At 35.0% G+C, this 19,534-nt stretch overlaps 1 protein-coding gene across 2 annotated transcripts in view; it reads right to left on the bottom strand.

The window, feature by feature from the left end:
* The window catches only part of PIK3C2G (phosphatidylinositol-4-phosphate 3-kinase catalytic subunit type 2 gamma), a 354,208-nt gene extending 351,981 nt beyond the window's left edge, over positions 1-2,227 (bottom strand). For both annotated transcript variants that reach the window (XM_036866811.1, XM_036866810.1), the window contains exon 1: positions 1,485-2,227. In XM_036866811.1, the coding sequence (XP_036722706.1) occupies positions 1,485-2,150 (666 nt within the window). In that variant the 5' untranslated portion in view covers positions 2,151-2,227. The remainder of the gene's footprint in view (positions 1-1,484) is intronic.
* Positions 2,228-19,534: the final 17,307 nt, after the last annotated feature.

Below are 19,534 nucleotides of genomic sequence, written 5' to 3'. Positions count from 1 at the left end.
TAGAACATTTACTTTAGAGCACAATTTTTACTCTTAAGAGATAGCTTTGTGTGATCTCAAATGAATGCCTGAAGTTCTCAGCTCAGTGTCTTCTCTTGCTGGGTCAGGACTTTGGCACTGCATAACTTCTACTTGTGTGTGGTGAACACAACCTCTTGGCCAACAATCTGCAGTAAATCTCGCATAGACTCCTGACTCCCACACATTGCATAGTTCCTTCTGCGGTCTGCCCTACGAATTACAGCTTCCTTTGCAGCCCGGAACTGCAGTCTCTGCCTCCTCAGTTTAGTGATACTGCTGCTCAAATTGGGCTCCACTAGTCTGCCTAGCAGCAGGAAAGAGCCCTGAAGACACCAGGATGATCATAACAACACTTTGGTGTTTCCCTTCTCTTAAGGATTGATGTCTATACTGGCTGTTGTTCAATCCTGAAATCAGTTGCTTCATAGATTTTGTCTGATTTCATAGTTGTTTTCAGTGGTAAGGGAAAGTTTAGTACTTGTTACATTGTCATGATCAGAAGTAAATGTTCCTAAAATTCATGCACTTTTAATTCAGATCATTTGAGGTATTACCTCTTCTGCAAGTGGCTCAGACACAATTAGTTGTTTCTTCTCTTATGAACTCATCCTCTCTATTACTTTACTGTGTTGCCATTATTGGTTTACAGGTTAATTTAAGCAATATGCTATAACTGAAATCAGGTATTATGCATTTTCTTCTTTGCATTTGTTATGCCTAATCATATATAGTTTAAGAATATGATAAATAGTTGTTGAATAAATGAAAAATCCTCTTGTCTAACCCTGTAAATTACAGCTGAAATAATGTTTCATCATTTTACTGTTTAATTCTGGTTTCACTTGTGTTTAGACTCCGTATAAGCAGAGAAATGTTCAAATATTATACAAGAACCTCTGTGGTTACTAAATGATTGGAAAACTACTAATGAAACCATCAGGATGAATTGCACAATGATTACTTAATTTCCTACTCTTGGAATGTTCCCAAAAGAAGTTGCCTGCCAACAGTATAATTTAGTAGCCTCTGAGTAAAGGGACATTTTTCCTACCAATAATGATATGAAGTTTTAATTCATGGTAATATAACTCACAATATAAATGTAATGAAATGTATGTATGTTTCTGTGTGCATAACGACAAAATAAGAATAGAAAATACTATCATTTAAACCTCCAACTATGATATTTTTATCTAACAAAATGTAAATACTATAACATTTTATTTAGTTTTAATGAAACCAGAACTTTAAAAATATTATAAAAAATTTTCTCTTTCTTTAGAAAAAATCATTAATTCAGGAACACGGAATTTGTGAATAAGTTTTTTTTTCCCCAAAAGTATTAATAATATTAATACATTCCCCTAATTAAGATTAGTTACTCTCATTACCAAATTAACCCAGCACATTATTGAATGATTCTTTCAGATTCGTATTTTTAAGTTGACATATATGACACATACCTCTTTGTTCTTTGGCCATGTACTTTCCCAGGTCCTGGGTAGAAAAGAACCTTTGAAGAGCATCAGAGATGGTTCCACAATGTTCATATTTCTACTGCTTTTATTTTCTTCTTTTGGCATCAAGTCAGTTGAGAAGGATGGATATATAGGAGGAATGCTACATTCAAATCCTATATGGTAGTTATCCAGTTCACTCTGTGAATTAATTTCATCCACACTAGTGGATGATGGAGGTAAAATATTGAATCCGTAATCATCAGCACCGTGGTATTTTCCTCTGGGGTTTCCCCAAAAGCTTTCTTTATTTATGTTTTGAGGATTTGGTAGCATGGAATGCCTAAAACCAATTACTCCTGTTTTATTAACTTGGTGACAGGAGAGTTCTGTGCTTTTAGAAGTGAATTCATTCAAGGATATTTGGTCTGCTTCATCTAATGAATGCCTTTTTGAGTCCCAGTGTGGTGCACTGGGCACAAAAATGGTATTTTCTTCAATTTCTCTCTGATAGAGTGGGATTTTATTACTGATCTCATCTACTACATGATCAAAACCCAGACTGGTATGGCTAGGAAAAAGAGGTTGATTTACATAGTGAAATTCTTGGTGCTTTTGCTGCTTTTCATGTGATTCACTGGGATTTAGATCTGTTTTCCAACAATATGCCATTCTTTATTTTATGTAACTGAGAGGGTTGACTCTGTTCCAAATATCTCCTAGATGATATTATAAAAGATGATAGGAATTTTCCTAGAAAAAGCATACAAGGAAACAAAAAAAACTTTAATTAGAAATAAAAGAACTTGCAAGAAAGAAATATGTTGAGTAAATACAAACAATTGTTATGAAGTTTCTCCTTAGCAAATGAAATAATTCCATGAGTAATATAAAACTCCATCGGGGCTCACAATATTAAAGTCCGAGGGGGAGTATTGACTTCAGAGACATTCATGAAACTCCTGTGATAGAAAAATAAGTCCACTTCAATTATGACAGGAGTTTCATGAATCAATCCAAAGACAATATTCCCCTTTGGACTCCTTTTCCTACTGAAAATCCACTTGCCGACAGCAGCATTATCTCCCTCAGTATTCAGTCATCTATCAGCATGCTAATATGCTAAAGTCTTTTTATTATCTTAAAAGTCTCTTCGTGATCAGCAGTTATTCCATCCCTAGATACAGTCTTAACTTCTTTCTTCTCTCCATAACCAATCATCTTATAGGTTGGCTAGATCCTTTTGTCTTTTCCCCAAAACTTCTTTGAATAATTGCAAACTTCTTTCATCATTTCTCCAGAACAACTTTCATTAAGTTTACTAATGAGTAAATTCAACTGATGTTTATCAGTCTCTGTTTTATCTCTCTGCAAAATTTGAGTCTGTTCATTCACTATCCTTCTTATTTTAAAATTTCTTGCTGTGTCCTACTTTGGTTCTCTGTGACACTGTGCTCTCTGAGTTCTTTGTTAGCTGTTTCTCAAGACTCTTTTGTCTATTACTCATTTTCTACCTGACCCTTGTCAGAGCTTCTTTTCTTCTCAATTATTTTCCTCTTGTAAGTTATTTCATACCTCCTGTGGTTTAAATTACCATCTATATGCCAGTGACTCCAAACTAGACCATTCTTATTATTATCTGCTCAGTGTCTCCACTTTGAATTTTTTTTTAACCTCTAAGAGAAAGTCCAAAACCTAAATCAAAATTCACCCAAGAACCTGCTCCTATCCTAGTGTCCTCTGTGACAGAAAATAACCCAGCCATTCACTCAATTGTTTAGCCCAGAAACCAGGGTTTTATCTTTGAATCTTCCCACACCTTTATTCTTCTACATCCAGTAAACCACAAGTTCCTGTAGGAAGTCTTTCTTCCTTTCTCTGTCTACCATTGCCACAATCCTAGTCTATAGTTTTCATCTTCTTACCTGCAATGTTACATTGTCTCTGAAACTGCTTCTACATTTTCTGCAATTCATTCTTGTGTCCTGTAGTCCATTTTTTAATATTATAGTGTTATGTTTAAGAGACTAACCATGTATCTCTCCTGGATATAGCTTTTCAGTGGTTTCCTACTGCCTCAGATAACATGTATAGATGTTACTATGTAAGATTTCTCTTCCCATTAGATCATTAGGCCATGCTAGTGTTTCTCACTTATAACTCAGTACCTAGTACTTTGCTTTACTCAGACTAGTTACTCATTTATATTTATTATCAATTTAATAAATTAGAAAAATTATAATAGAATTATAGAAAATAAAATTGAAAAGTATTTGTGTCATTTTATGGATTTAATAATTCACTTAACAATTGTATGTCTGTTAAAGACAAACCTTTTAAGGATAATTATGATAATTGTTTATCTAACAAATATTATTTCCTATCATGTGTTTTACAATGGCAATTCATTTTTATTATATTGGCACCAAAATTTTACTTAAAACTCATGATCACCTGAGAAATAAGTGAATTAGATTTATTATACTTAACTCAGGAAATTGATAGGTTTGAGAGAGATTTTCAAGAGATGTAAATAAAATGTGTATAGAAGGAAATATAGCAGAGGGAGGAACACTCCCAAACACGTTCTACGAACCCATCATCACCCTGATACCAAAACCAGACAAAGATGTCAAAAAGAAGGAAACTACAAGCCAATATCACTGATGAACATAGATGCAAAAATCCTCAACAAAATATTAGCAAACAGAATCCAACAGCACATTAAAAGGATACTACACCATGATCAAGTGGGATTTATCCCAGGAATGCAAGGATTCTTCAGTATATGCAAATCAATCAGTGTGATAAACCATATTAAAAAACTGAAGGAGAAAAACCATAGGATCATCTCAATAGATGCAGAAAAAGCTTTTGACAAAATTCAACACCCATTTATGATAAAAACACTCCAGGAAGTAGGCATAGAGGGAACTTACCTCAACATAATAAAGGCCATATATGCCAAACCCACAGCCAACATCATTCTCAATGTTTAAAAACTGAAACCATTTCCTCTAAGATCAGGAACAAGACAGGGTTGTCCACTCTCACCACGATTATTTAACACAGTTTTGGAAGTTTTAGCCACAGCAATCAGAGAAGAAAAAGAAAAAAAAAGGAATCCAAATCGGAAAAGAAGAAGTAAAGCTGTCACTGTTTGCAGATGACATGATACTATACATAGAGAATCCTAAAGATGCTACCAGAAAACTACTAGAGCTAACCAATGAATCTGGTAAAGTAACATGATACAAAATTAATGCACAGAAATCTCTTGCATTCCTATACACTAATGGTGAAAAATATGAAATAGAAATTAAGGAAACACTCCCATTTACCACTGTAACAAAGGGAATAAAATACCTAGGAATAAACCTACCTAAGGAGACAAAAGACCTGTATGCAGAAAACTACAAGACACTGATGAAAGAAATTAAAGTTGATACAAACAGATGGAGAGATATACCATGTTCTTGGAATGGAAGAATCAAAATTGTGAAAATGACTATACTGCCCAAAGCAATCTCCAGATTCAGTGCAATCGCTATCAAACTACCACTGGCATTTTTCACAGAACTAGAACAAAAAATTTTACAATTTGTATGGAAACACAAAAGACCACGAATAGCCAAAGCAATCTTGAGAAAGAAAAACAGAGCTGGAGGAATCAGGCTTCCTGACCTCAAACTATACTACAAAACTAAAGTAATCAAGACAGTATGGTACTGGCACAAAAACAGCAATATAGATCAATGGAACAGGAGAGAAAGCCCAGAGATAAACCCACGCACATATGGTCACCCTATTTTTGATAAAAGAGGCAAGAATATACAATGGAGAAAAGACAGCCTCTTCAATAAGTGGTGCTGGGAAAACTGGACAGCTACATGTAAAAGAATGAAATTAGAATACTCCCTAACACCATACACAAAATAAATTCAAAATGGATTAAAGACCTAAATGTAAGGCCAGACACTATAAAACTCTTAGAGGAAAACATAGGCAGAACACTCTATGACATGATTCACAGCTAGATATTTTTTCACCCATCTCCTAGAGAAATGGAAATAAAAAAGAAAAATAAACAAATGGCACATAATGAAACTTAAAAGCTTTTGCACAGCAAAGGAAATCATAAACAAGATGAAAAGACAACCCTCAGAATGGGAGAAAATATTTGCAAATGAAGCAACTGACAAAGGATTAATCTCCAATATTTACAAGCAGCTCAATATCAAGAAAACAAACAACCCAATCCAAAAATGGGCAGAAGACCTAAAGAGACATTTCTCCAAAGGAGATATACAGATTGCCATCAAACACATGAAAGGATGCTCAACATCACTAATCATTAGAGAAATGCAAATCAAAACTACAATGAGGGGCTTCCCTGGTGGTGCAGTGGTTGAGAGTCCGCCTGCCAATGCAGGGGACGCGGGTTCGAGCCCTGGTCTAGGAAGATCCCACATGCCGCGGAGTGGCTGGGCCCATGAGCCGCAATTGCTGAGCCTGCGCATCTGGAGCCTGTGCTCCGCAACAAGAGAGGCCGCGATAGTGAGAGGCCCGCGCACTGTGATGAAGAGTGGCCCCCGCTTGCCACAACTAGAGAAAGCCCTCACACAGAAACGAAGACCCAGCACAGAAAAAAATAAATTAAAAAAAAAAAAAAAAATGAGCTTTAAAAAAAAAAAAAAAAAACTACAATGAGGTATCACCTCACACCAGTCAGAATGACCATCATCAAAAAATCTACAAACAATAAATGCTGGAGAGGGTGTGGAGAAAAGGGAACCCTCTTGCACTGTTGGTGGGAATGTAAATTGATACAGCCACTATGGAGAACAGTATGGAGGTTCCTTAAAAAGACTAAAAATAGAACTACCATATGACCCAACAATCCCACTACTGGGCATATACCCTGAGAAAACCATAATTCAAAAAGAGTCATGTACCACAATGTTCATTGAAGCTCTGTTTACAATAGCCAGGACATGGAAGCAACCTAAGTGTCCATCGACAGATGAATGGATAAAGAAGATGTGGCACATATATACAATGGAATATTACTCAGCCATAAAAAAAACGAAATTGAGTTATTTGTGGTGAGAGGTTGATGGACCTAGAGTCTGTCATACAGAGTGAAGTAAGTCAGAAAGAGAGAAACAAATACCGTATGCTAACATATATATATGGAATCTAAAAAAAAAAAAAGTTCTGAAGAACCTAGGGGCAGGACAGGAATAAAGATGCAGACGAGAGAATGGACTTAAGGGGGAAGGGTAAGCTGGGACGAAGTGAGAGAGTGGCATGGACATATATACACTACCAAATGTAAAATAGATAGCTAGTGGGAAGCAGCCACATAGCACAGGGAGATCAGCTCTGTGCTTTGTGACCATCTAGAGGGGTGGGATAGGGAGGGTGGGAGGGAGAAGCAAGAGGGAGGAGATATGGGGATATATTTATATGTATAGCTGATTCACTTTGTTATTAAGCAGAATCTAACACACCATTGTAAAGCAATTATACTCCATTAAAGATATTTTTTAAAAAAAAGAAGTGTTAACTAGAAAATTAATGTATAAAATGTTACTCCAAACTATTCTAATCCATGGGTCACATAGATACATTATCTAGCCATAATCCTTTCTTCAGGAATTGCCATTTTTTCCCCTCCACGTTAGTAGTGAAAGCTCTGCTTCATTATAGCAAATTATACTCTTTCATCTATCTCTGTCATGGAACTCAGAATTTGTCAGCAGGTGTGACTTTACTCTGACGACCGTAGTTAATATCCTGTTCCAGTCTTCCTTAGCCTAACCTGCTCTGGCTTAGCTTAAATACAGTACATATGGCTATCTTATATTGACTTTTAAATTTTTTGTGGTTTCAAGAGAACTGAGTGTTTTTAAATTAATTTTAAATTTTTTGTGGTTTCAAGAGAACTGAGTGTTTTTAAATTAATTTTAAAATTGTCTAGAGCCATAAAGGAGGTCTTTAAATGAAGTATGAATGGTCTAATGCTGAAATTAAAGATTCACTTAAGCTACACCACCTTGTTATTAATAATAATGATACTTAACATTTTTTGAGCACCTGCTCTGAGCTACTGCTCTATATACACGAACATGTTTACATATATTAACATATCGTCTCAACCTGTGATATTATTACTGCCATTTAACAAATGCAGAAACTGAGGCACAGAAAGGTGAATCAACTTACCCAAGGTCTGAGGGTTTATGTTCACAGATTTGTTTTAAACAGGAATTAAAGACAGCATTTGGGTGATAACGCCATACTAATATGACATCTAGAACATGCCTGAATTTAGGTACTGAAACACAGCATTAACTCAACTCAAACTATCTTTGCTGAAAAGAGTTGAAAACTTTAAAATTTTTATTAATAATAATATTTTTGCATGCATTTCTTGCAGCACTGTTACTTGAAATGGGTTAGAGGCCTGTCTGAAAGAAATCTCATTATAATGAATAAGAAATACTTATTCATATTGAAAATGTAATAAAACAATCCAGATTCATTTTTTTCAATATTAAATTTGGTGATTTTAAGGGATTTCTAATAATTTTACGTCTTCTCTTTACCATCACAATCTAGAAGCTAGACTATTTCTTAGTTTATAAACAAACAAAAATGTGATTTAGTGCTAGCTGGTAAATGTGTGCACTCTGCATTATGAAGTAATGCATGAAATAGTAAAAGTCATATACCTTGACTTTGAGGCAGAACTATACATACAACATGGTAGCAAATATGTCATAATTGAGAGGGCATGGCTATTGGTTCCTGATTTAAATAAGACTCTGCAAAACTATAGAAAAAAATCTGTGTGGTAAGCAGAATAATGCCCCCCCCAAATATTCCCATATCTTAATCCTTGGAACCTGTGACTATGTTAGATTAAGTGACAAAGAAGAATTGAGGTTGTAAATGGAATTAAGTTTCCTAGTCAACTTACCTTAAAATAGGAAATTATTTGAATAGGCTCAGTATAATCACAAGGATCCTTAAAACTAGAAAAGGAGGCCGAAGAGGTCAGAGAGAGATTCAGGGAGGACTCAACCTGCTTTTACTGGCTTTAACAATGGAGAAAGGGGGCCATGAGCCAAGGAATGTGAGCAGCCTCTAGAAGCTAGAAAGGGCAAGGGAATGGATTTCCCCCTAGAAGCGTCGAGAAAGGAACACAGCCCTTATAGCACCTTGAGACTTGTGTTGTATTTCTGGCCTACAGAATTATACGATAATAATTTGTGTTGTTTTAAGTAACTAAGTTTGTGATCATTTGTTACAGTGGCAATAGAAAATCAATACAACATGAAAACTGGAATCTGCTTCCTGAATGGACTGGAAAATCAGGCGCTAGTAGAAGGATAGCAGACCACACAAAAACACTCCTCCATTCTTTGTTGGTCAATTCAGCTAAATTCGAACAGGGATGTTTAAAAGGTGTTAGTAATGACAACTTAGTATTCTGCAATAGCTTATAACTTTCTATTCAGTTCCGCTTTCAAAAGATCTGTTTTTATTGAGGGTTAATTGCTCAATTGTCTTCAAAGAAAAAGTAGAGACAAAATTTGGGTACCTATCAGAGAAAGGGCAGCCCCTGCCAGCTGCTTCCACTTTCTAAATCTACTAAGTTGCAGATATCATCCAAATAGCCCCAGTGTTCAGAATGGGAACAAAAAATGTTTATTTTACAAAAGAACAAAGAACTTTTCTGAAAATGTCTGTTCTTGATCCAAAAAGTCCTGGCTACATTACTGAATGAGTATATCTGCAGGAGTGAGATGAGAAGAGTGTGAAAGGAATAGATTATGAGATTGAAGAAAAATGATCTTTTTCTTCATATAACAAGTTGTAGGCATTGAAAACTGACCAGTTTTTACAATATATATTAATGTCATGGGAGGTAAAGATCATGCCAACATAAGCCATGTCAAAGTCTAATCAAACTAAACCGTCTGTATTTCGGTAAGGTGGAGGGTAAGTCCATATATCTATAGCAGCTAAGCTGGGTCCTGAGAAGACTCTGAGTTGGACACATGGACTGAAATTCCCATCTCTCCATCTTCTGAGCCAATTTTATGTATCATGCAGACACTCATATTTTAGATAGACATAAGTATGATCTTCTTCAGCTCAATTTGCTGAATGAATACAGAGACGAGCACAACTGTGTATATATATATATATATATATATAGTGTTTATATAATTTAATGAAATGTATATATAATTAATCCATATTATGTATAAAATTTGCACTAGCTTACTTTTTCCATTTCTAATTTGGAATTAAGTGGTAAGGTAAACATATTATTTTCATGATCTCTAATTATTTTCACCTAGGTGCAAACAAGAGATGCTTGGGAAAAACATTAATTTCCGAGGAGTCTCTATCAGGTGCCTTTTTGTGCAAACAATTGACATTTTCTTAATCATGTATAATCCTATAGAAGACTCACTTCCGATTAGACTGCCTAAAGCTCTTGGTATATGGAAAATTTGAAGCTGTCACTTATGCTTATGTTTGAGAGATATTGACTTGAATATCATACCTCTATTTACTCATTTGCACATTTATTTATTCAATACCTATTTTAAAATATTTTGTGTCAAGTACTGTGCAAAACACTGGGAATATAAAAATGATAAAGCACAGCTCTTGCCCTCAAGTACTTCACAGACATAAATTTATAATACAGTATTATATGACAATGACTTTAACAGATGCAGTCTTCATTTTGTTTGGGGGAATTTCATATAGAACATTGTTAAGATTATTTTGCCTTAGAAAAAGCAGAAGTAAAATTCATGAGGACATTTAAGGTTTATGTATTGGGTATGTTCTTGTTTAGAATGTGCAATATATCAGAGCTAATTTTATGCAGGTCATTGAAACCTGGTTTCAAGAATACTTTGATTCCTAAGTATTGTTAAGTGTTCAGCCCTAAACATGATAAAGCAGTTGAAACAGTAATTCATTCAGTTCCTCTGAATGTGTCTTAGGAGTAAATATGACAATGGAAAGTCAGCCTCCAGCTCTGATGTAACAACTTTGGGGGAAATGATCTAGTGGGAATGAAACCTGTTTCAGGGGAGGACATGGACAGTCAAGGAATATGACATCAACTCTTAAGGGAGGAGGTCCTCAGACCCAATCCTGGGGGCTCCATAAACGCAGCCTAGTGGTATTTGGGAAGAACCAACAGTGCTTCACCTATTGTCAGACAAATCTATTCTGAAAAATCAGGACTATGAGAATTTTTATGTGATCGAAGCAGTAGTGGCTGCTGTTTTCTTTTTCTACTGCAACCAATATGTAGGTCCCCATCCCCTATTTGAGTCTCTGTTATTGAATTTTCTATTAGTAATGAATGGGTAAGTTAGAGAGTTATTTTCGATAATTTATTTGGTTTTCAGAGAAATCCTTTACATTAAACCTTTAAGCAATTGCATTAGGAAAAGGCAATTGCAGTTTATCAAAGTGAGTTGGGTAAGGTTTCAGGAAGAGAAGATTCCTAAACTGATAGAAGGAAGAGTAGCAGTTTTCCAGACAGGTTTGGGACAAGGAAGAGGAGGTCCTTTGTTTTCCAGACAGAGACTATTATTTGTGAAAAGTCAAGGAGAAAAATAAGAAGAAAGAAAAACAAGATTAGGAAAAATGAGATAAAGAAACTGTGGAATCCAGAAGAAGCAAGATGAAGAAGATGGTAGAAAGGTGAAGACGTGAAAAGGTACTCTGCTGGGAACAGAGTACTAGCTACTCAGTTAGAGCAGTGAGAAGACTAACGTAGTCTTGTAACCTAATGGAAAAGAGAATTGTCATCAGATTTTTTGGCAGCAACACCTTGTGCCGGAAGAAAATTGAGTTACATTTTTAAGATATACAAGAAAAGAAATTGTGAACCAAGAATATGTGTTCACTTAAACTGACTTCCAAATTAAAATTCCTCAAACTGCCATGGCCACGCAAGAACTTAGGGAATATTGTTTTTATGGACTATTTACTAATCAGCTACTGGAGAATAAGCTTCAGATAATCAAAATGACAGAGATACATCAACATTAAGATTATCAATGTGTATTGAATATATACATATTTTCTTGAAGAACTGAAATAGATGAGGGATATGGAGACAGTTTAATATGGCTGTCTGCACTGAAAATGTAGATAGGGTTAAGCTTTAATAAAAGGCAGGGGAAATGAAGAGAACATATACACATTTTTTGAAAACTTTTTATTAATCATATGGGTGATTGTGTTAGAATTGTTATCCTTAGAATACTTGTATGTAATGCTAGGTAAAGCAAATGAGTAGTTCTGGCATCCCCAGTGCCCTTAAGAACCAGTATTCTTAGTAGTATAAAATTATACCTGAAAGTATCAGAATGAACTCATCAGGTTTTAAAAAAAACTATAATTATCTATCCATAGCTTTTTTCCTTGGAAAGGCCTAGAAATAATGCCCATCTTAATAGCAGTGAGCATCCCTACCATCCAGACTGTTTGAAATACCACTTCCTCCTAAAAGAAAGAAGCCTACTTGGAGTACCACCTGATTTTGAGAAAAGGACAGCGAATGTAAGATGAGCATAAGATATCCTATTATTTTAGTTAATAAGTAAGCTATCACAGAATACAAGGATGCACCAATAGAAGTTGAGCGCCAGCTTGAAAAGGCTCACATTGGCCTAAAAGTATAATAAACTGAAATGGATGAAAACATATCAAACATGTTAAATGCATGAATTCATAATGATACACATACACATGTACAATTAATTAATTGCCTTTGTACAACACAGGGTTAATAAAATACACAATAAAACATGTTTTGTCTTTTTTATATGAAATGAACCCTGGATAACTAAGTAATAGATGAGGCAGAGTTTCTCTTTGTACAAGTATTGCAAAACATAAGTAAAGAAAGAATGATGAAGTTGGGTTATCAATATTTTACAGTAAGTCATGAATTATAAAATCTAGGCATCAAGCATTGGTGGTTGCTAACATCACAAAAAGTGGAGCAGCCAGCATTTTGTGCTTTCTGATAAGGAATTCAAAACTACGATGAAGAAGTCTTGCCAAAAAAATCTAACCTTAATCTGTCTGATTAAGCTTCTAGATCCAATCACCATGCACAAGAAACACAGGGTAGAGGAAACATGTTAAACTAAATCAGGATGGAAATTGATATAGAAAAATAAGCTGGCTTCTTCAACAAATAAATTAGAAGGGAAAAAAAAGAAATGGGGATGAAATGCATCAATTGAAAAAGACTGTAAACCACCCCCCCCCCAAAAAAAGAAGGTAAAACAAAGCCATGCACTTTAGGGATACACACTTGAATGATGAAACTATATAGAAAAGTACAGAAGTGACATCAGAAGAGCTATTGTTCTTGGGGAGAGGAAAGGTATTGTAAGGGGGGAATGGAGGGCTTTTGGAGGGCAGGAAAGGTTTATCTCTTGACATGGAGGGTGGTTAGAAGGTTGTTCAATTTATAATAGTACATTAAGCTATACATTTGTTTTATGTAGTTGGTAATATCATAAATTTTTTAAAAGGAATAGATAGCTTGATTTCTTGCTATCCAGTGAATCCCACTTGAATCCCAGTTTGGGAGAAAACCAATATTTAATGAATGAATCTAAAAAGAAAAAGTACAAAATAACCTGAAAGGTAGGAAGAGGAACTATAAGCCACTATCACTTCACTTTGTCCACTTCTGGTCCTGGTAAGAGGGAAAGAAGTGAAAGGCAAGTGGCTTCCTTTCAAGAACCTGATTATGAAGTTGCACATATCACTTCTGCTCACATACATTGGCCTGAATATATACCTGTAAGGAAGGCTGGGAAATGTAGTTCCTTATTGTGTTGCCAGGAGACCAGAAGAAACACGGATGTTGTATTACTAAAAGGAAGAAATAATGGAGAACTTGAAGTTCTCTGGGAGGCCTGGAGTTGGAATGGGAAATGAAGATGCTGAACCAGGTGCAACTAGGAGTAAAAGTCCTTAATGGATGTGGAGGAACAAGGTCAGAGGATGTCAGTAAGTAGAAGGGACACCGGTAGGAGAGCAAGATGTTATTGAACCCTGGTTGTCCTTGCCTCCTGTTCCTTGGTATGAGGGGCATGAGAGAATGAACAGCTTCCACAGGAGAGCTACAAAGAAGCAGAGTCCTTGGAGAGCCAGGGTTCCCTTTCGGAAAAGGAAGTGAAGAGGGCTAAAGAAATCAACAATACGTCTTGCATAGATTAAATCTCAACTGGACAAACACCTCCCACTGCACATTTTACAAGTTGGGATTTCTGTCACTCCTTTTACTTTGAGGAGATATGGAATACAAAACATTAGTTAATCAGTTCAGCTCTAGTTCTTAAAATTATCTGTTTAATTTAAATATTTAATTTTTTAAAATAACAGCAAATATTAGTATGTTTTTAGTAAATAACTTGAGGCATATCAGAGTTACCGGTTTAGAATATGAGATGCTTCATTGTTTTATACTAATATAATTTACAAAATTTTCCATACATGCAAAAGATTATTCTTTCTGTTATATTTGACTGAGAATGGAAATAACTATCAGAAACAAGTCAATAACAGTTTCTTCTTCGGGGGAACCCTAATATGGGTCTGAAACTGAAGTGCTAAATAGTATCTCATAAGTGAAATCTCATTACCTGGTAGTGGCTTTTCAGGACATGGTTTGAGAATTGCGCAGCTGAGCAAAACTCAGGGAACAGTGATGCTCCATTACTGCAGTTGGCGTGGATGCAGGAGGGGGAGGAGGCATGCGTGCCACCTGGTATCCATCCTATTCTAGTAGCTAGAAACGTGTCCGTGTTTTCCACTGAATAAATTTAAACTTCTGAGTGAATTAAATATTCAAAATATCACCGATACGAAATGATTTCTGCTTAATGATACTTAGCAATCATTAGCACAAGGTATAAGTTCACAAGAAATCTAGGTTTCAACTGAATCTTTGACAAAGTCATTGATATGATGAATTTGATTTGAATATGAGTTAGAGAAAGATCCCAGAAATTTTTTATAAGCCAAGTGTAGGAGAAACCAATGATAATATGAATATATTGGTAACTTCAGTGCTTCTAAGGACATGTTTATTGTACCAGCTCATGCAGTGAGATATACGACAAGGCATTCCTGTCAGATATATGGCTAATATATACATGGTTTGAATGACCATGTTTTATTTTCATCATTTAAAACATATATCTGTGGTGCCGCCACTATGGAGACCAATATGGAGGTTGCTTAAAAAACTAAAAATTAAGATACCGTATGATCCAGCAATCCCACTCCTGGATATATATCCAGAAAAGATGAAAACTCTTAACTTGAAAAGACACAGGCCCCCCAGTGTTCATAGCAGCACTATTTACAAGAGCCAAGACATGGAAGCAACCTAAGTGTCAATCGACAGGTGAATGGATAAAGAAAATGTGTGTGTGTGTGTGTGTGTGTGTGTGTGTGTGTATGTATATATACATATACACACACACACACACACACACACACAAAGTAATATTACTCAGCCATAAAAAAGAATGAAATAAAGCTATCTGCAGCAATGTAGTTGGACCTAGAGATTATCATACTAAGTGAAGTAAGTCAGACAAAGACAAATCACATGATATTACTTATATGTGGAATCTAAAAAAATGATACAAATGAACTTATTTACAAAACAGAAACAGACTCACCAACATAGAAAACAAATTCATAGTTACCAAAGGGAAAAAGGGAGGAGGGATAAATTAGGAGTTTGGGATTAACATAAACACACTACTGTATATAATATAGATAAACAACAAGGACCTACTGTATAGCACAGGGAACTATATTCAATATCTTGTAATAACCTATAATGAAAAAGAATATGAAAAAGAATATAGATATATGTGTGTATCACTGAATACACACCAAATATCACTGAATCACTTTGCTGTACACCTGAAACTAGCACAACATTGTAAATCAACTATACTTCAATTTAAAAAATAAATAAAACGTACATCTGAAAGGTGTACGTCATATGATTCACTGCATAAGAGCTACAGCAATAGGAATGCATCTAAAAATCAACATAGTGTAAGAATTAAATGAATTAGTGTGTAAAGGCTGAATGAAAAAAACAGACAGGCAAAATCAGAAAACTTTAAAACAACCTGAAAAAGCTTGTAAATTATAAAAAACGAAAGCTGGTTGATAGACTGTGAGCTTAGTAAATGAGTTCAGTTCCCTAATCTTAGAATAATGATAATAATAAAATACATTGAGGTTTTTAAAATAAGTCCAGTTGACTTTCTTTAAATGGAATCTGGCTGGTAGTGTGTGACTTAAAAAATTAACCAAATATTAAAAAAATGAAAAAACAAAGTCTATTCATTGTATAACATTGCCAGCAACAAAGACTGGCAACCATTCATTTGATTACCCAAATTTTTACCATATGTAAGACAAAGCAGATCAATCTGAAATAGAAGGAAAAAAACAAAACAAAACTAGATGGCACTTTCTTTATTATCTTAAGGATATGACTTGCTTTATTATCTGCAGGAGAATAAATCTCCCAGTCTGAACAGTGTTAAGGAGATGACCAATTACCCTGCTACTGCCTGACTCGGAGATCTAGTGTCAGATCAACTCTCCCCACCACCCAAAGAAGGGTATCTGCAGGCAGGGCCACTTTACCATCCCCCTTTCTACATGTTTTCTAAGACTAAAATCTGTATTAATGCAAAATATTCAGAGTCTACAGTGGCTAAGCATTTGGTTTGCTGCATCTGAGAATGTGAGAAAAGAAAGTGCCATAAGAAAGTACAAAGGTAGACCACTTCTGGCAACAGAACTATACATTGTTTAGAATTACCTAGAAAAATGCTTCTCAAAGTAGTCAACTAGACCACAGAAGCAAGACTGGTGAAGTACAGAATTTAGAGAAATTAAGTGACTGCCAGTGACCAGTAATTAGACTAAGTCTGTTCACATTTACCATTGCTCTAGCTGAAAATCTGAGAAATGTGTTTTAACAGCAACCAGGAAAACGAGAGTAACCAGAAGAAGCTACAAACATTATTTATGAGTAATCAGTGGAGAGAATCTTCATGCCTAAAGGATGAGTAGTTGGAAAAAAATCAAATTAGAGATGTGAAAATATTCTGCAAGAAGTAAAACGACTGACAAGACACAAGTCATTTTTGAAAAATATATGCTATAGTACACCTAAGTAAATTTTATAAAAATATAAGCATTTTTGTTTTTATAAAATTAAGAAATGTGTTCAGTGAAATAAGATATAAAAATAAAATTTTAAATAATATAACAATAAAATGAAGAATAAAGATATGGAGGAAATGGATAAAAGGGATATGTTAATAAAAATGGGGCTTAATGAGCTACTAAGATGTAAAGAAACTAAAAATTCAGTGACACATTTCAAATATTCATTAAAAGCAGAATTGACAAAGCAGAAAATGAAATTTTGAGATGAACACTGAGAACCACTCTATGAATACAGAGGAAAAGGAACTAGTGATAGAAATGAATGAGAGGTACTCTTGAAATTGCAAAAGTCAAAGAAAGGACACCTGACACCATATATTGAAATGAAACAGAGGTAACATTGAAGATTGCCAAAAAAAATCTAACTGGGCTGAATAAAGCTCTGCATATGCATATCAAACCTGAATACATATATGACACACATGCAACCAGGAAAAATTAAGGAAATATGTAAAATATGTAAACTTTTTAAAGGAGTAGGGGAAGAGGAGGGAAAAAAAATAAAGTTAGTCTGGACATAGACTTCACTTTTAAACACTAACTGTCCCAGGACAAGGGGACAGTAGCTACGTAGTTTTGAGAGTAAATATGTTTTATGTCAGTCATTCAGTTTGTCATTTATATGTGAAAACAGCTAAAACATATTTGCATGTATGTAAGTGCTCAGAAATCTTTGTACCCTTCTAATGGAAAAGGTTCACCAGTTGACAAAATTTTAATCAAAAATAAGAACTCAAGATTAGGGACCTAAGAGTAGGTATTAACGCGGGGAGATTGGCTCGGTACTTTGCGATGACCTAGAGGGGTAGCATAGGGAGGATGGGAGGGAAGCTCAAAAGGGAGGGGATATGGGGACATGTGTATGCATATGGCTGATTTTCTGTGTTGTGCAATAGAAACTAAAACAGTATTGTTGAAGCAATTATACTCCAATAAAGATCTATTAAAAATTTTTAATAAATCAGCTAATGTTGACTTAGTCTAAATAATTATTAAAAGCATAATTTTAAATATAATAATTGCAAAAATTATTTGGTATTAATAAGCTAGATGAGAAATCATAGACCATTCCACAACTGAAAGGCATGCTAAATTTTCTGCCTTAAAAGAAGAAAGGGGATTAAAGTATGCTATTTCCTTTTCAACAGTGATTAAGAAAAAATAAATTCATTTATAATTATTTGTACAAATATATAATTGTAATGTGTCGCAGAGACTTATTAGTTGAAGAATAGCAGCGTGTATAACTTCCAAACCACCAGAAGAATCAAAATTTGGTAACATTTGCATTATACTCATCAGGAAAATGGGAAAAGTATGTATTAAGAATAAAAACCAGAATAAGGCAAGTAAGATCAGTGGCATTTCTAATGACAGTAGTATAAATAGTTAATTGGAATAAAAAACATTAGCCAAATGTGTAATTTTTAGTTGTGTGGTTTTTGTAACAAAAACATGAAAAGTATCAAAGCAAAGTTAAGAGAAAAGTGTTGCCAAGCATATAACTCAAGCACAGAAACACACACTCACACACACACACACACACGCAATGAAACAGAATAGGCAAAGTAAGTATTTAGTATCAGAAAACAGAATATAGGGTAAAAAAAAAATCAAGATGATCTTATTGCAATTTCTAGAGACGTTATAATAGATGTGGACATTTATGTGTTAAATAAAAGTGTGTTGTGTGTATACTTTTTTTTTAACATCTTTATTAGAGTATAATTGCTTTACAATGGTGTGTTAGTTTCTGCTGTATAACAAAGTGAATCAGCTATACATACACATATATCCCCATATCTCCTCCCTCTTACGTCTCCCTCCCACCCTCCCTATCCCACCGCTCTCGGTGGACACAAAGCACCGAGCTGATCTCCTTGTGCTATGCGGCTGCTTCCCACTAGCTAGCTATTTTATATTTGGTAGTGTATATATGTCCATGCCACTCCCTCACTTTGTCCCAGTTTACCCTTCCCCCTCCCCGTGTCCTCAAGTCCATTCTCTACGTCTGCATCTTTATTCCTTTCCTGCCCCTATGTTCTTCAGAACCATTTTTTTTTTGTTTTAGATTCCATATATATGTGTTAGAATATGGTATTTGTTTTTCTTTTTCTGACTTACTTCACTTTGTATGACAGACTCTAGGTCCATCCACCTCACTACAAATAACTCCATTTCGTTTCTTTTATGGCTGAGTAATATTCCATTGTATATATGTGCCACATCTTCTTTATCCATTCATCTGTCAGTGGACACTTAGGTTGCTTCCATATCCTGGCTATTGTAAATAGAGCTGCAGTGAACACTGTAGTACATGACTCTTTTCGAATTATGGTTTTCTCAGAGTATATGCCCAGTAGTGGGATTGCTGGGTCGCATGGTAGTTCTATTTTTAGTTTTTTAAGCAACCTCCACACTGTTCTCTATAGTGGCTGTATCAATTTACATTCCCACCAATAGTGCAAGAGGGTTCCCTTTTCTCCACACCCTCTCCAGCATTTATTGTTTGTAGATTTTTTGATGATGGTCATTCTGACTGGTGTGAGGTGATACCTCATTGTAGTTTTGATTTGCATTTCTCTAATGATTAGTGATGTTGAGCATCCTTTCATGTGTTTGTTGGCAATCTGTATATCTTCTATAGAGAAATGTCTATTTAGGTCTTCTGCCCATTTTTGGATTGGGTTCTTTTTTTTCTAATTGAGCTG

This window comes from Balaenoptera musculus, chromosome 10 (genome assembly GCF_009873245.2).
Source record: "Balaenoptera musculus isolate JJ_BM4_2016_0621 chromosome 10, mBalMus1.pri.v3, whole genome shotgun sequence".
NCBI classification, from domain to species: Eukaryota; Metazoa; Chordata; class Mammalia; order Artiodactyla; family Balaenopteridae; genus Balaenoptera; species Balaenoptera musculus.
Note: the sequence above shows the minus strand (reverse complement) of the source record. Positions and strands in the feature narration are given on the sequence as shown.